This window comes from Heptranchias perlo, chromosome 1 (genome assembly GCF_035084215.1).
Source record: "Heptranchias perlo isolate sHepPer1 chromosome 1, sHepPer1.hap1, whole genome shotgun sequence".
In the NCBI taxonomy this organism is placed as follows: domain Eukaryota; kingdom Metazoa; phylum Chordata; class Chondrichthyes; order Hexanchiformes; family Hexanchidae; genus Heptranchias; species Heptranchias perlo.
Genome location: NC_090325.1, coordinates 119,460,765 through 119,478,480, shown reverse-complemented (window position 1 = coordinate 119,478,480; position 17,716 = coordinate 119,460,765). Strand labels below are relative to the sequence as shown.

At 45.1% G+C, this 17,716-nt stretch overlaps 1 protein-coding gene across 1 annotated transcript in view; it reads left to right on the top strand.

The window, feature by feature from the left end:
* The window catches only part of cfap299 (cilia and flagella associated protein 299), a 603,791-nt gene that overhangs the window by 200,442 nt on the left and 385,633 nt on the right, over nt 1-17,716 (top strand). Inside the window, exon 3 of the mRNA XM_068003909.1 lies at nt 13,156-13,246. Within this exon, the coding sequence (XP_067860010.1) occupies nt 13,156-13,246 (91 nt within the window). The remainder of the gene's footprint in view (nt 1-13,155; nt 13,247-17,716) is intronic.

The window sequence follows — 17,716 nt, the reverse complement described above, 5'->3', positions numbered from 1 at the left end:
ATAGGTATTAGCGCATGCACAAATACCGAACGCCGGCAGCATGTAAAGTAAGGAGAAAATGGATAGAATCAGTGTGCAACGCTGATTTAAAGTGATAGACACCATTTTGGGACTTAATGCTCAACTCAAAACACAGCCTTAACCACGACCATCTGAACATGTCTTAGAATGCCTGAAGGACACCCCACCCCTGCCCACCAGCACTATTTAAAGGGGACCATCAGGATTTACAGGTTAGTGGCTGGATTATTGCTTCTGGCTGCTGATGCATTTGTAACTGGTTTTGGAGGTCTCCTAGACTTGAATACTAGGACGCGGGGACATAGCCTAACATTTAGAGCCAGGACGTGCAGGAGTGAAGTTAGGAAATGCTTCTACACGCAAAGGGTGGGAGACGTTTGGAACGCTCTTCTGCAAACAGCAGCTGATGTTAGCTCATTTGTAAATTCTAAATCTGAGTTGATAGATTTCTGTGAACCAAGGGTATTAAGGGATATGGGGCTAAGGTGGGTATATGGAGTTAGGTCACAGATCAACCATGATCTCATTGAATGGCGGAACAGGCTTGAGGGGCTAAATGCCACTGCCACTTGCTGCATCCTGTTATGCACCACCTTCTCCTGTAAGAAAACATGACATGTGTCTGGGTGATGTGCCTGTCATGGTTGAATAGCTGCCAATGTGTGTGGCCTGTGAGTTGTGGGTAGGCAGTGGTAATATGTAAGGGTGAGAGGAAGTAACTGATTGGAAGAGTTGAGTACTAATGGAAAGAGTTTGTTAGAATGTGGGTGATGGGGGGTGTAGTACGTGGAGCAGTGGATGCGGCTAGTGGTGCAGTTGGTAGGAGATGCCACTTGACAGTTGACCTCACTCACCTCGACCACTCATGTCAAAGCATTGAACTTCTTCCTGCGCTGCATCCATGTTCGTGGTGCTATGCACCTGGCATTGACTTCGTCCCCCTCTGCCTCCCACTGCCTTTTGGGCATATGTCTGCAGGGCCTTTTGCCTTTCCCCCTCCCCCCCCGCAGATATAGGATGGGCCCCCCTGTCAACCTCTTGCACCAAGGCCTCTATTGCATCTGCAGAGAACCTTGGTGCACCCATTCTCGCAGGCCTGGTACCAACTCAGATCAGCAGATTGGTGAGGTCTGGCATGCAGAATGGAGGATGTGGGATTTAGTAGTGCACAATCTTTATTCAATGTTTTAACATAACTCATCAGTTTGTAAACATAGGGAAAGGACCTGCATCTATGTTTTACATGTGTGATTTCTGATCTCCGTTCAGACTCCGTGCAGACAGCAGACTGTTATTTTTAGCAAATAACTGGTACCGGCTAACTTTAAGAGATTTTAAGAGACATCCTCCCTTTAAGAGATTGGGGCTCCTCTGCTGGTGGAAAGTGCACATTTTCTTCAATCGTTGTGTAAGGCCTACTTTCCAGGTAAGTACTCAGGCTGGACAAAGTTCTGGTCCTGCCTGCAGTGGGGCCATCGGACGGCGCAGGTTAATAGTGGATCGTGCTACCCGCACCCGATAATAGGCCCCATTCAATTTTCCCCGAAGTTTCTGGCACAGAACATGGTGTCGGACAATCGTCAGCCCTGAGTTATGCACACTGAACTCTGTGCCCAGTTCTCTGAGCTAGGCTCCTGTCGATCAATACTCTACCCTAGCAATGCAGCCTCATAAAATGTACTCCCTAATAGACAAAAGAAAAGGGGGAACTGTCAAAATGTGTTCAGATAAGTACCATTTAGTTACTTCTTATTTTAATTTGATTTTTTTGGTAAATGTCTGTCTTTAGTGCTCCAAAGCTTTGAGCATCAGGAGCACATTTGGGTCGATGCCTTTGAAAATTCTCTGACCATTAATTTTAATTTATTGAATCCATGCCTACATGCACTGAAACACTGGGGTAGATTCTCTTATTATTGCACCAGAGCATATTGAATTGCCTGGGTGCAATACAGAGAGTGTTGTACACCAGTAATGGAGCCTCATCTGATTTTACATCCATTTAAGTTGATACAAGGGGGGGTTATATTGGATAACCCTCGAAAACAGGAATGATGCATGCGTTCGTTCGCTACACGCATGTATCATTCCTGCTGCCTGATGATTTCAATGATTGCTGCGTACAGCCAGAGCTACCTGCGCTGTTGATTGGCTGCACACACCAGCAGGGGGCTTAGATATCGGGAGTGGCTAGTTCTACTAAAAGGCAGTCTGCACATCTTAAAGAGGAGGTGAACTGTGGCTGCAGGAAGTCCTTTGGGAAGTGCTGGAAGATATTGAAGAATGGCTGCGCCTGGGAGACAGCGTGCAGCAAGGATCTCAGATGGTGCAATAGAGGCTTTGGTGGAAGAGGTGGACAGAAGCCAGGGCATCCTATATCCACAGGGGGACAGGAGGCCCGCCAGACATATGCTCAAGAGGCAGTGGGAGGAAGTAGCAGACAAGGTAAATGCCAGGAGCGTCGCACCATGAATGCAGTGCAGGAAGGAGTTCAATGATTTGGCACGAGTGACATGAGTCTGTTCAACTGTCATGTACCATACCCTACCAACTGCACCACTAGCCTCATCCACTGCTCCACGCACGACACACCCCATCAACCGCCTACCGACAAACTTTCAATCAGTACTCAACTTTTCAAATCAGATGCTTCCTCACACATTACCACTGTTGCAAGCCGCACACTCACATCTCACAGTTCACACACACTGGCAGCTATTCAACCATGACATCTTGCAGGACACTGAATGGCACGCTTCCCTCTTTCATGCAGAAGAAGGTGACGCATAACAGGAGGCAGCTAGAAAGAACTGGAGGAGTTCCGGCACGCCTACGTGCCCTAACTCCCTGAAGGATACAGTGCTGGCCATCATTGGAAGGGCCATCGCTGAGGCCGTGGCCACTAGCTGTGCTGGAGGTGTCGTTGATGAGGGTCTCTGCATACCTAATCCTCCTCCTCACTTCCCATGTCTCCCTCATCCCACAATCTTCTCTGACTCACGTGCTGCAGATGGTGTGAGCATGCACGTCTTACTTTCTCCTCTCCCTGCACCACAACTCAACCCGTGTCCCTTTGCCATTTCAGATACCCAAGAACTGGAACCGGCCCAGTCAGAGAATGCAGAGGAAGATGATAGTGATGATGAAGACACACCATCATTTGATCTTACATTCGCAGTCACCAGCTCAGATACTGACAATGCGCGTAGTTTAGAGGCTAGGATAGAGGAGGGATCTGAACATAGTGAGACACCGGGCATAAGTGTACAGGAGCCAGGGCGGGGAGAATGAATAACACAAGTGCCACCTCTCCGGAGGGCAAGGTCGCATACTAAGTCTGCTGCTGAGGAGTCAGATGATGGGCCAGGCTACAGAGAAGGCTGATGGACAGACACAACCAAATGCTTGGTGCACTGGAAAACCTGTGCACAATGACAAGATGGAGGAGTCCAGCTCGAACTTGGCACAGGGCTTTGCGCAGAGCTTGGAACCCATCCTTTCCCAGATGGATTGGGTGGTCACCTCCATCAGCACACCTGTAGATAGAGCATCTGATGACCGATGTCACAGCTTCCATTGCAGCGCAAACATCAGCCATCCGAGGTATGACTGCTACCTTATAAGCTCACATTGCTGTTATCGTGGCTCTGGGTACCACTGTTGAAAGTGGCTTCCAGGGCTTCACAGCAGTCCAGCAATCTCTTCTCCAGCAGATTACCAGGAGTGCTGAGACGCCGCCCTGGGAGAGTGGCAGTGGTGCCATGGAAGACAAACCTGCTGTCCTTTCTCAGCTCCCACCCCTGTCACTCCGCCAGTCACCTTGCTGTTGCCTGTCAGCCAGACAGGCCAGACAGCTGCAGCCCAGGCAGAGACAGTGCAGCCTGAAGCCAGGCCCTCTCAGCTCAGAGCTGCTCAAGGTTGTCCTCCGAGGCCATCTGCACGCTCCTCAATTGAAGATCAGCAGCTTTCCACCTCCCATGCTCTCTGGGGATGCATCTCAAAGGAGCACTAGGAAAGGTGCATCCCCAGTGGGCCATGAACGACAGGCACTAAGGGAATGCACAAGGGTGAATAGTCTCTTTTTATTTGCATAATTTCATGCGTTAATTGATAAATGTGGATTTGAATTTGCATTTTGTGGTGGTTTTTATTTATGCGATGAGCTGCAGGAGGAAGCAATGTGTAATCATAAGGAGGACGATTTGATTGTCATGTGAGAGAGGAAAGGTAAGGAGTGTGGGACTATTGGTGAATGGGGATGTGTCGTTGAGGTTACTGGTATCACTTACTAATAACCTGATCATGCAGAGCCCTGGCAGACAGGGCCTGTCTACCTTGTAGCTTCCCTGCCTCTTCCTCCACTTCCTGCTGCACTTCCTCCTCCTCCTCCTCCTCCAATTCCTCTTCCGTCTCCTCCTGCTCCTTCTCTTCTGCCTCTTCCTCTGCCTGTTGTTCAGGTTCTCTCCTGATAGGCAGTGGCAAGGGCTACTCCCTCATAATGGCCAGGTTATGTAGTATGCAGCATACAACAACAAATCTTGATACCCGCTCAGCTAAGTACTGCAGGACTCCTCCAGAGCAGTCCAGGCAGCGGAAGTATTGTTTGAGGAGGCCTTTGGTGTGCCCTATGATGTTTCTTGTGGCAGCATGGCTCTCATTGTAGGCCTGCTGTGCACATGTGCATGCATTCCAGACCAGAGTCATGAGCCATTTCATGAAGGGATAACCCTTGTCACTCAGTAGCCAGCCTTTGACTTGCCTTGCTGGTTGAAATATAGGCGGCACGGAGGACTGCTGCAGGATGAAGGAATCATCTGCAGGGTAGTGGGCATTGACCTGCAGGATGCGCTGCGTGTGGTCACATACCAGCTGCACATTGAGGGAGTGGAATCCCTTCCAGTTCATTAATATGGCCGAGTTCAGATGTGGAGCATGCGTGGTAATATATGTGTAGTCAATGGCACCGTGCACATGGGGAAGCCTGCAATGCCAGCAAACCCTCGTGCTCGCTCATACTGCTTGTGTCTGGCAAGAGTGAATGAGATGAATCTGTTTCTGAGTGCGTACATAGCCTCAATGACCTCCCTCATACATCAGTTCCAAAATGTCACCGGCTGCTTCAAATCAGCATTGCACACTGATTTGCATCATAATCTCCCTACTCTACATGCTGCCGGTGGTCGCGGTAGCGTCCTGTGCACTTCACCTCGGAAGTGTGCGCAACTCGGACACCATTTTCAGAGCTTAGGTGTCCGCGTTGCTCCTACAAAACAGGCACTGCATGGCCCAATTTCGGCCCCAAGGTGTTCCAATCCTCCTTGCAATTTTGTCTACTTGTGATGTGCCCAAGCGATCCAATAGCAACAGCAAAATCTGCCCCACTGAATAAAATTTGTTCATTTTTAATATATCTTGCGGTTAGAGATTTTTTTTATCATGCAAAATAAATATCAGTTGTTGAAGAATAAAGCAAACAGAACATTCAAGGGTGGAATACCCACGGACTTTTTCTGATTCCCACCGTAAGTTTGGCGGAAACCTTGCAGAATTGGGGTAAGCTGCTGCTAACACCCTTTCTCTGGGATTTACACCAATCTTCCGCCATGGTTACGGTGGGAGATCGGGAAAAGCCATGCGGAAATTCCAGGTTGCAATCTTAGCAAAAACTCATCAAGTGAAGCACCATACTTCACTGAGTATATAAATCTGACCAGCGTAAAATAATTGTACCTAGCTGCAGAGCTCACTCAAAGAACGAGGCAATAAGTCCATCATGCACCTGCATCTCTGGTTGCAGTGGGTGATCATGGTCCTCCTGGTCTTTCATGCCCAGCAACTGCTCCTCATGGTAAAGCTTCTGTGCATGGTAATATTGCGTTACATGTATTATTCGGGTATAATTTTGGCAAACTGGGCTACACAGTAAGGTCCTGACTGGCTCAAGCATCTGAATTGTTGCTTTAGCACCCCAAATGTCTACTCAGTATGGGCCCTGGGTCTCCCATGAGCATTGTTGTATCTGTTTTCTGTTGGTTGCAGTGGTTGTGCAGAGGTGCCATGAGCAATGTAATCTATAGGGCTAATGTTACAAACGTGCTACCAATGGGGAATCTCATCAGCCAGCCACAAATATCAGGCAATCATAGACCATGATTTTCCATCTATCATAGATGGAGAATTATGAGCACTGTGTCCACAATTTTCCGGTATGCATAGCAGGGGTAATTTTAACTTGTATTGCAGGGTGAAAAACAGATCATAAGGAATTGCTAGCCCATTTTAAATGAGGAGCTGATTTATTATCACCTGTTTCTGCCGACAATAAAAGTCAAGGTTACCCTCGGCTAGTGGATGAGGATCCCCACCAGCATTGCATTCATAAACTCGGCTCTTATATCTCTGAAGAGGCAGCCATCAATCCTGTGTCTCCTTTAAGGGTAAAGTTTTGTGTTAAATCTCTTCATGTAGAACATTGTGTGTCGGAAGTGCATATCGGGGATTCGGCCATGTGCCCAAATTCTCATTAAGTCGTCCTGTTGCATAATGCTCTCAGCCAGGTGTGCTAAATATTAAATTTATCCTTTGGTTACCTCAGAATTTAAGTATTTTGCCCGGGAAGCATGCATTAATATACATAGGGGTATGTTTTAACCCCAAAGAACAGGTGGGTTGGGGCGGGTGGGCAATGAAAATTCTCCGATTTCGGAGCGGGACTGCATCCCAGCTCCAATGTGCCGACTTCCGGATTTGACCCAGATGTGTCTGGATGCACATGCGCTTCTGAAACCCGGAAGTCCCGTCTCCGGGACAATATTTAAAGGGCCAATTGAGGTACATAAAGTACTTAAAGATGTTAAATTTTTGTGGTTTGACCTACACAAACCATTTTAACTGGTTCTGAACATGTTTCCCATGGTATCTGAAAGGTGCCATGGAAACGGAGGCGAGTTGCAGCAGGCCCTTGTTTGGACCTTTAAACCATTGATTGATGCATGTGAAGAAAAGGTGAGATTTTGCAGCAGGGCAATCAGTTCTCTCGGACAAACCTTTGGCTGGGAGTTCTTTGCGTTTAGACTGAGATTTCTTTGTTCGCACTCAGAATTCTTGTGTTCAGACATATTTACCTATATTTTGGATCCCCTCAAACTGATAACATCAGGATGGGGGTGGGCACAATGGATTTATTCTACAGTTCATCGGAGGAGGAGGCGCATCACCATTTGTGGTAGGCAAGGCATGCAGTTCTGGAAGTTGCAAGTCTACGAGACAGAGGTGTGCCTCAAGGACCCGCAGAAGAGCAGAGAGGGGACCAACGGAGGGGGACCAGGAGGCACTATCCACGTGAGAGAGGCTGAGCTTCCTGGACCTCTCTGAGGAGCAGTGCCTACGAAGGCTCAGATTGTGTCGGTAGGTGGTCACAGACATCTGCAGGCACCTCCATGCAGTGCTGCTCTCAGCTGGGCCTGGTGGGCACACATTGCCCATCGCAATTAAAGTCTCAACTGCCCTCAATTTCTTCACATTCGGATCCTGCCAGGGCACCACCGGTGGCATCACCAGGATCTCTCAATCGTCTGCACATAAGTGAATATGACAGCTGACGGATGGCTTGTTTGCCAGGGCACGGACTACGTCAACTTCCCCGCAGTGACATCAGCCAGACTGAGAGGGCTGTGGGTTTCCAATCTCTGGCTGGCTTCATATGGGTGCAGGGCACAATTGATTGCACACACGTAGCAATCCGAGCACCTCCACATGAGCCAGGAATGTTCATCAACCAACAGGGCTATCACTTAATCAACGTGCAGCTGGTTTGCGACACTGAAAGAGGTTTCTGCAGGTGTGTGCTAAATTCCCTAGCAGGTGCCATGATTCCTTCACTTTGCGCGAGTCCAACATCTCGGCCCTCTTCCATGCACAAGATAGACTTAAGGGCTGGCTGCTTCGAGACAAGAGATATCCCCTGCAGACGTCGCCCTTGACACCTGTGGGAAACCCCACCAGCGAGGCACAGCAGCGGTACAACGACAGTCACATCATCATCAGGTCTGTCTTTGAACAAGCCATTGGAATGCTGAAGATGCGCTTCAGGTGCCTGGATCCATCTGGGGGAGCTCTGCAGTACTCACCGGTGAGGGTGTGCAGAATAATAGTCATGTGTTACATCCTGCACAACATCACTCAACAAAGAGGGTTACTGGTAGAGGAGCTCCCATGCACTCATGAAGCATTCGCATCTGCCAGCAACACTAAAGAAGAGGAGGGGGAGGAGGAGGATGACCACCACGGCCACTGCCACTGCCACCACCACCAACATCATTATCATCACCATCATCCTGGAACAACCACCACACCAACACTACCACCGCCACCACCCCCCACCCCCCACCCCGTTTGAACAAAACAGTTCTACAACCACACATACACCCATTGTAAATGCGCCCAATGGGTGGCATGTAGTCACGCTGTTCATGATGAAGCACATAGATGGCGCTTTCACAAAAGGGACTCAAGAATGGACAAGTCATGGCAGTGGTGGTGACAAATATGACATTTAATGTGAATGTAGCAAAAATCAAAGAGAAATAAAAAACATGACATTTTGTCACACACCCTTGTGCATACCCTTGGTGATCACAAAACCTTCGCCTTCCTCTCACGTGGTGCATCCCATGTGGCTTCAGCAGAGGTAATGGCACAGGTTGCTTAGATGCTCTCTGCCTACACCCTCTGGGTTTCGGAGTCCCTGAGGGCCCCGCCAAAGACTGCTCCACCTGCACCTGTGCAGGAGCAGACTCGGCCATTGGGAGAGGAGGCAGCATTGTGGGTACTGGTTGAGGGGGGAAACCATGGGTGAAACATGGGAGCGTTTTGAGTGGAGTCCCCACTTCCATATCCCCTTTCGCCATCATTCCTCTCCAGGGCCACAGCCACATCATTCCTACCACCCTGCCAGACAACAGCTTGGAGGACATCTGTGACACGTTGTAAGGCCACTGCTAAAGTATCTGTCTGCCTGTTTAAGGCGGCAGAATATTGGGCACCCTGAGCCCACACGGCAGTTGTCAGGGCCTGAATGGACTCATTTGTGCGCCTTGCTTGAAGCTTAAATGGAGGTTGCCATTCTCTCCATTGCAGATATTCCCGCACTTACCTGCGCCACCGTTCCACTAATGCTGGAGGTGGACTCCTCCATGCTCTCCGCTATTGTGGAGAGTGTGTGTGGCATGTCTTCCAGTACCTCGCAAAGGTGCATCTCTACCTCGATCATTCTTCTCAACGATGGCCCCTGAGGTTCAGCATCTGCGTCCACTGAGCAGAGCTTGAAGAGGACTGCGCTCACCAATGCGGACTCTACACAGCTCCCCCTGCCACCAATGTCTGCTCGTGCTCACTTGTGAGTGGTGAATCACCAGGTGACAACCCAACTAACTGTGTAATAGGACCCACCGAGGTGTGAGTATCTGTGCTGATGCATGACTCGCTATGATGTAACAGTGAGCCCTCAGGGACATGGAGCTCCTCTGAGGAATCGCCCTCGTCCAGGTCATGTGATCCTTCAGAAATCCTCGAAGGCGCTGGCAGAGAACATGTAGCAATATTAAGAATCATCGCAGAAATTATGTTGTGATGAGCAGACTGTGGTGTGCAACAGGTCAACCATTGATAACATCAATTCACGTGTGTGAGGATTGTTAAAGTTCTGTCACCGGACGTTTGTGGGATGCCAGTCTCAGCATCTCCGACAGCCAGGCATTCGACCAATTGGCTGAGATCCTCCCCCTCTGTCAGAGCCACTATTTGTGGTGGCCCACCGCTTCTCCCTTGCATTTTTCGCTGTCTTCTCCTACAAGGGAAGAAAGTACACATGTGTAAGTGAGTGAGGATGATGGGGTCAACTGATGGATGCATTGCTTTGGATCAGGATGACAATGAAACAGATGCATCATAGGGTGACTACCAGATAGGCTTATCACATTGCATCATGATTGGGGTGAGTGAGGGGGTGATGTGCATCACTGAATGTAGGTGAATCAGTAACTGTACTCACTTTTTCTGACCTGGTTAGGTCATTGAAGCGCTTCCTGCATTGCACCCACGTCCTTGACTCGGTGGTCCTGCTGGTCACCACCTCTGCCACCTCGAGCCAGGCCTTGGTGGCAGAGGCAGTGCGCTTCCTGTCAGCCAGGTACAATGTTTCCTTCCTGCTCCTCACACTGGCTAGTAGGATCTTCATTGAGGAGTCACTGAACCAGGGTGCTGGCCTCATCCTTTGATGCATCATGTCTTCAGATTTCTCCTTTCTCCCTCAAAATCCATGGTAGTAATGGCCCTTTGAATAATCCAGCTCCCAGCACGTCATTCGGGTGCGCAGTTTGCCCGCTGCACAGCTTGGAGACGCGAAACCTGGAAATCACATTAAGGGTTTTCAATTGAGTCGCGATTGCTCTAGAAAATGCACAAAAATTTTTTCCAGGTTTCCCACCCACGTATTGACCCCCCCTGCTGAGATTTCACAGGTATATTAAAATTTACCCCATAATCTTTAGGCAGGGGCCACATAACATTTGAATGGTTGATGGAGTAAGAGCCCTTCCTATTTGGTTATGCCATGGTATTGTGGCTGAGCACAGAAATGGCTTCATGCATATAGTGATGCACTGTGTCGTGGAGTTGCAGCCAATTTCCTAATACTTTCGCTGCCTATGCTGCTGTAGTATATATAGCTTGGTGGAACAGGCCTTATTTACCAACTTAATTAAGTGATATAAGAAAAAGTGCCTGACACTTGTGGGTGACATAAAAGTTGATGGCACTAGTTGCTTTGATGACTTCAGTCACTGCCTCCCTGTTGAGCTTGACCCCATTATGCACCAGCTTGCATCGACCCCCACCCAACCATGGGAGTAATTTTAATCTAACCCGCCCATCAAGAAACTGACGTAATCGGATCGGTTGTACGCTTTACAGGTCACCCAATTTTAATTTCTATTAACTTCAGTGGAAAATAAAATTGGTCAGGGTGTAAAGTGGGGGCTGATCTGATCATGTTAGTTTTCTGCCTGACAGATTAAACTAAAATGACTCCCCATTATTCTGTCCTTGCTATTTTTCGCTAGCTCCCTGTGCTTGACTTCAGGATACTTGCTGTTGTATTCAAATCCTTCACTTCATAGCATATGAACAATTTTCTCCAGCTGCACATCCTTGCAAGCAACCATCACTCCTCTGATGTCAGGCTATTGTTTTTTTCCCCATTCCTTCTGTGCCATCGGAGGCCAATCTTTCAGTCACTAAATGCTTGTCCCCTGAATTCTTTCTTAAATCACTTCACCTTGCTACCTCCCTCTATGCCTTCAAAAGCCTCCTTAAAAACCCTTCCCTTTGACTGTGCCTTCGATGTCCTTGCCGCCCTCTCATCCCCACAAAACTTTTCTTCTACTCCCATCTGGTGTCTACCTTTCCACCTGGTTAATCACGCTAAAACATTTTACATAAGGCGTGCTATAGGAATGCATATTGTTTTTGCGGTGGTGCTCTTCTATGATGTCCAGATAGTTGCAGTGTTTCCTTGCTTGTAGTAATCTGTCCTGTGATTAATGTACCACCTTTGTTCTTTCTATTCCCAGACCACCCTCTGTTCCTGTTCCTGCCACATTAACAAATACCAGCAATCGCCACTGCATCTATGCAATGCGCTAGAAAGTGCCTTTCAGCTAATGATGTGGAGTTAAAAAATACTTTTCTTCTTTAACCCCCTCCTCCCACATGATTGGCCTTTTACAGGGACTTAACGAGCAACCAACTTTTTCTTTTTGCTAGTTTTCCTGAATCTGCATTAGATTGGGAGCATTGCGCAGAGTAGTGGAAGGAATGGATAAATAGTTCATGACTGCTTCTTACTGGTCTGGCACCCCTGTTTGTGCACAACTTTTGGTAAAAATTTAACACATAGAGGAAAATTTGGCCCACAGTTACTTCTCGCTTCTATTGACTGGTTGGCAGCTAAGCTGCAACTATGTTTACACTACAAATGTTAAATGTACTGTAATTGATAAGAAGGCCACTTTGTCCGAAGTGAGAAAGATATAAACTTGTCAGTGTAACAATAATGGTATAAAACTATCAATATATGTTCCAGTGTAAATGCTCAAGTGCTTGAAACTAATATTGGTATCCTTCCAGCCTTTTCAGTCCATGATTGCCATGACTAGTGAGAGGTCATCGATGTTTGTGAAAATTTGTGGACATTTACATTTTGATGTCAACAATGTACGCATCATAAATTTCATGGTTTGAAACTGGTGTGAACATGTACTTATTTTTATCTAATTGTAGATGTACTGTAAATGGGGACAAGTGCTGATCTTATTAATGTGGTTCCTGGAGTTAACAAAATGGTGTGGCAATGTACATTAATCGGGTTTAGCAATCAAAGTGAAATACCAATTATTTTATCAATTGGTAAGCAACTAGAATTAAAATACTATAGCCCCGATTTTAACTCGGGGAGCGTATTCAATGTGGAGGTAGCGGGGCTCCCAGCCCACAGGCAAATGTAAAACAAAAGTTTTAAAAATTACTTTCTCGACCCTTTTCTGGGTATGCTCCTGTTTGGCGCCAGGTTTCCTGGCAAGGCTGGAACTGGGTGCCGAACGGGCGACTGCACGTTAAAATCGTGTCAGGGTCCTATTTACGTCATAGGAGTCTGACTTTTGCATATTTATGAGGCCCTTGCCTGCCTTCGGCGAGGTCTTGTTCCTGTTGGGCACTGGGGGTTTCTATTTTGAAACAAGCAATTGTATGTAGGGTAATACCTGAAGTAAACTCATTCATGTATTAATGCATTTATGGTAGTATTTGTAAAAGAACATGAAAATAATCATAGCCCTCACTCTTCCCACTCTAGACATTTATTTTGCTGAAGCGTTTTGGAAGAGATTTGATCTTATGTAACCTGACCAAATTAGCGCTGATTTCTACATAAATTAGAACTTTGTGTTCTACATGTTTACAACTGTGTCCCCTTGTTGACAAGTATATCATTTTACATTAGCTTCACAGGAAGGGTTTGAAAGGATTCTTTAAAGCAAATTTTTTGAAAAAGCAATTTATGTTATTTTCTCCTTGCAGAATATTGGCAAGTGCAGGAAAAGAGCTGAAGGATAATTTCCTGATAGCACTGGCAGAGCGAGAGGAAGCCAACCGCAGTGGGAAAATGAATGTGAGTACGTAATCTAGGGTTTAACCTGCATGTAATTTCGACTTATATTGGAGGAAACTGCACAATCTGTAATCTCAACAGGATTTACTGTGAATGATATATGTGGAGTGAAATTAATCTTCGGCAGTGGTGCAAAACAGGCGATAACATTCCATGGAAAAGAAAATCAGGCGGGGTGTAAAACGGGCTGCTAATTCGACATCACTCGTTTTGCGCTACCATCGAAGACCAATTTCACTCCCAGGGTTTTGTCATGGGACCAAAGCTTCAACTTTCCTTCAAATAAAAAGTACGCTTATGCCACTAACTCTCTTTAAGAACTATCTCAGCATTTTATAACACTTCACAAATTATATGCAGCTTTCAGGTGTGTCCAATGAATATTCTATGGATTTCCTCAGAGCTTCTCCCGCTCCACTGCCGTGACTTCAGCAGAAGTTCAGCGGAAACCCTGTTTGTGGCGGTGGAGTGGGAGAAGCCGTGAGGAACTTCATCCCCTGTACCTTTAACCATGTAGGACTGTAGCAGTATCAAAGAAAGTTTGTAATTTTTTAATTTGTTCAAATATTCCTGTAAATCAAAACTAAGATTTTCTCTTATATTTTCGACTTATACTTAGTTTTTTTAATCAAAGGAGTGTGCAAAAATATAATATAAAACGTGTTTTTATTTGGGAACTCCAAAGGAAATTTAGTGCCCTAAAGGATAATTAAGGCATGACTTATTTTTATGTGCTTTTTGAGTTCCTTCATTTCCTTTTTATAATATTCACTGTTACAATTACAAAGATCACCACCCACCTAGAGAACACTACACACTTGCCCACTCTTCCCTACATGATACAATAGCTGCAGTTATATTTTTTCGGTAACTCAATTAATTTTAATTTCAAAAATATATAGATGTAAGTGATTGGAAAAAAAATAGATGTAAGTGATTGGAAAATGTAGTTTGCATACTGCATGTTGTATAGGAACATTAATGCTGAAAAGGTTTGAATTAGAGCTTGACTAAAAAATATGGATTCTGATTGGAAAAACAAACAACAAAAAATTGATGGCCTTCCTATACCTAGACCTATGGGATTTGTAATTACAAGATCAAACATAGCCCAGAGAAGGGATACTGGAACCTGCGGACACATATTTTCCCACTGAATATTGACTATATAAACAGTTTCATGCATAAGCCATTCTAGCTTTTAAACTTATGTTATTGAAGTCGGTATAAAAGAACTGGTTACAACTTGTTCCTTTTCAAGACTATTCAAAGAAACCACTGTAGTTGACTTAGAAAACAGTGAATTAAGCAGCTTCTAATGTACCTCTTCCTGTGTTTAAAACCTGAGGAAGAAAATGCAGCACAGTATATGACTAACAATATTGTGCTGACACACTCCTTTTTTTCCTTTACTATTTTCCAAGTCTTCTGAAGTGCTTCCTTTGATGAAAAAAAGGCCGATTGTAGGAATGTTTATTTCGTTTTCAATTAACCAAAATTTGCCCCCATTTAGTAAACCCGCTACTGGAAAAAGTATGAGTCATACAGGTAATTTCGACTAAATGTTTGACAATTCTCATTTTGTGCAAACTCTACAAAGTATATCAAACCGTATTTACATGGGCAAAGACTGCACATCAGGTCGCACTTTGTGCTTAACTCTTCACAGTCATTGGTGTATTTTCCAAGTTTGCTTAATCTTACTGTTTTACTTTAAATATTGTGCTTTAAGTGTTTGTCGTGTGACTCATTGAAATCAAACAGTTTCCATTCCAATTCTACTCAATTTCTGATAGTAAGAAATATTTAGTTAAGTTGACAAAGGAGGACACATGAGTGGTGAAATGTGACTTCGACAGGGGCAGAAAATGGACTGTAGCAAATCGACCGCCTGTTATACACCCCACAAAAAGAAGTCAGGCAGAGTATCTAACGGCAACCGATTCGCGACTGCCCATTTTGCATCCTTGCTGTAGTTGAATTTCACTCCCATAGATCTAGATTTTCTGATTGGTGTTAGTTTAATGTTGGCTTCAATCCTTTTATAATAAATAGGTTAATGTTGGTATCAAATTAACAAAATAATCTCCTCTCTTCCACCATTGAAGGAATGGGGGAAATCCCCCAAGTAATGTTTTTTTTCACAACACCAAGAAATTGAGTGTCATTTTCTTTAGTGATAGTAAAACAGGTAAGTGGAAACGGATGTCTCCCGGTCTTAAAATTAAATTACGTGGGATAGAATTTCCGCTGGGCTTCTCCCAATCGTCCTCTGTAATTTATACCGTTTTCGCTAAAGTTACGGCGGATCATCGGGAGAACCCCCGCGGAAATTATTGGCGCATGTGTTTAGCTCAGCATTCCAATACTTTAGTGTACCAATGTGCTATACCACCGGATAGTGGAATTATGGTTTATTCCAGCAATTTCTCAGATAAGTTCTCAGCCTTAGTTAAGGAGAGATGTTGAGTACAGGGGTGGAAGTTCTTTCCAGGCGAGAGAAGCAACAGAAGAGCGATCTTCAGTACAGAGCAGGGCACCTCCCCCAACTTTCTTGTGCATGTCACGAGAAGAGCAAAAGAAGGGAGAATGGGTAGAATTTCCACAGGGATTCCCCAATCTCCCACCATAACTTTGGCGGATATCTTGAGGAAACGGCATAAAGAGTCATTTGCGCCTTTTCTCCAAGGTTTCCGCTGATCTTCTGCCAAAATTACAGCAGGAGGTCAGAAGAAGCCCCGCAGATATTACTAGTGTAAATATCTAAAAGCTGAGGCAGGGAGGTTAGAAAAAGTTTATTTTACGCTAATTCCTCAGGGTTTCTGCTGATCTTGTGCAGATGTTATGGTCGTTGATCGGGAGATATTAATGGCAACTGTTGTTAACAATTGTACTTCTGTTGTACCAAAAGCTTTGTAGTATTGAATGCATAAGATCTGCACTGGACGTGTATGTTAGAGAATCTGGGGTAAAATTTCTATGGAACTTCTCCGATCGCCCACTGAAAGTTCCACGGAAGGTCAGCGAAAACTCTAGAGAAATATCGTAAACAGCTGCTTATGCTGTTTGTCCAGGGCTTCTGCTGATCTTCCAAGGAAGTTACGAAGGGAGATCAGGAGAACCCCATGGAAATTGCTGGTGTTAAATTTCTCTATCCACATGATGTCAATATGAAATGAATTCAAAGCTTGAAACTATTATTAATTTTACTCTGCAATTAAATAAAAAATGTCTTCAGATTCACTTTGAAGTTGCATCAATTTAATTTATTTAATGTAGAATAATAAATTTTACTAAAATGCAAGTGCTTTTAAATTCTGGCTGCTTTGATATTTGCATTTTTTTAATCATATGACAGTTTTTCTTAAAATAATGCAACTTATGAATTTGCATTTGCTTCGTATCATAGCATCATATTAGGAACAGCACAGGAGGAGGCCATTTTGCCCATCGTGCTTGTGCCAGCTCTTTGACAGAGCTATCCAATTAGTCCCATTCCACTGCTCTTTCCACATAGCCATGTTAATTTTTCCCTTCAAGTATTTATCCAATTCCCTTTTGAAAGTCACAATTGAATCTGCTTCCACCACCCTTTCAGGCATTGCATTCCAAATTATTACAACTAGCTACGTAAAAAAATGTTTCCTCATGTTGCTGCTGGCTCTTTTGCCGATCGCCTTAGAACTGTGTCCTCTGGTTCCCAACCCATCTGCCACTAGAAACAGTTTCTCCTTATTTACTCTGTCAGAACCATTCATGATTTTAAACACCTCTATCAAATCTCCCCTCAGCCTTCTGTTCTAAGGAGAACAACCCAGCTTTTCCAGTCTCTCCACATAACTGAAGTCCCTCATCCCTGGCACCATTCTAATAAATCTTGCCTGCACCCTCTCAAAGACCTTGACATCCTTCCTAAAGTGTGGTGCCCAGAATGGAACACAATACTTCAAGTTATGAAAAATACTATTAATGATTACAAGTGATTGATAGTAGGGTAAACCCAAGTATAAGGTTGTGCCATCCTTCAGGCACTTTGTTTAGCTGTTGTAGATTTATGCTACTGACAGTTGTCAGATGTTCCAGCCTGCTACATCTGCTCCATGTAATATTCCTTGTGTAATGATTTGAATTGCCAAGTGCATCACTTAATATGAATGTAACTTCAATCCTCTCCAACCTTCCACCCCCTGCAAAGATAATGACTAGGTTTGCTTTGACAGACAAGGCAAAATGAATGTACATCCTGAGTGATGTGGTCACCCAGAATTCTGAAGATGCTTTTCAAGCTGTGGGGACTTGTTTCTAGTGAAAGCAGCTAATTTAGTTTGTGTCAAACCCGGAGGCAGTCCGGTTTCAGTCATTTTTAGCTTTAGACCTGTTTCAAATATGCCAAATGACAGATCAGTAACTATCTGCTAGTTTTTCAGGCCACAATATTGCACTCCATTTCTATGAGAGATTGTGTTTTTG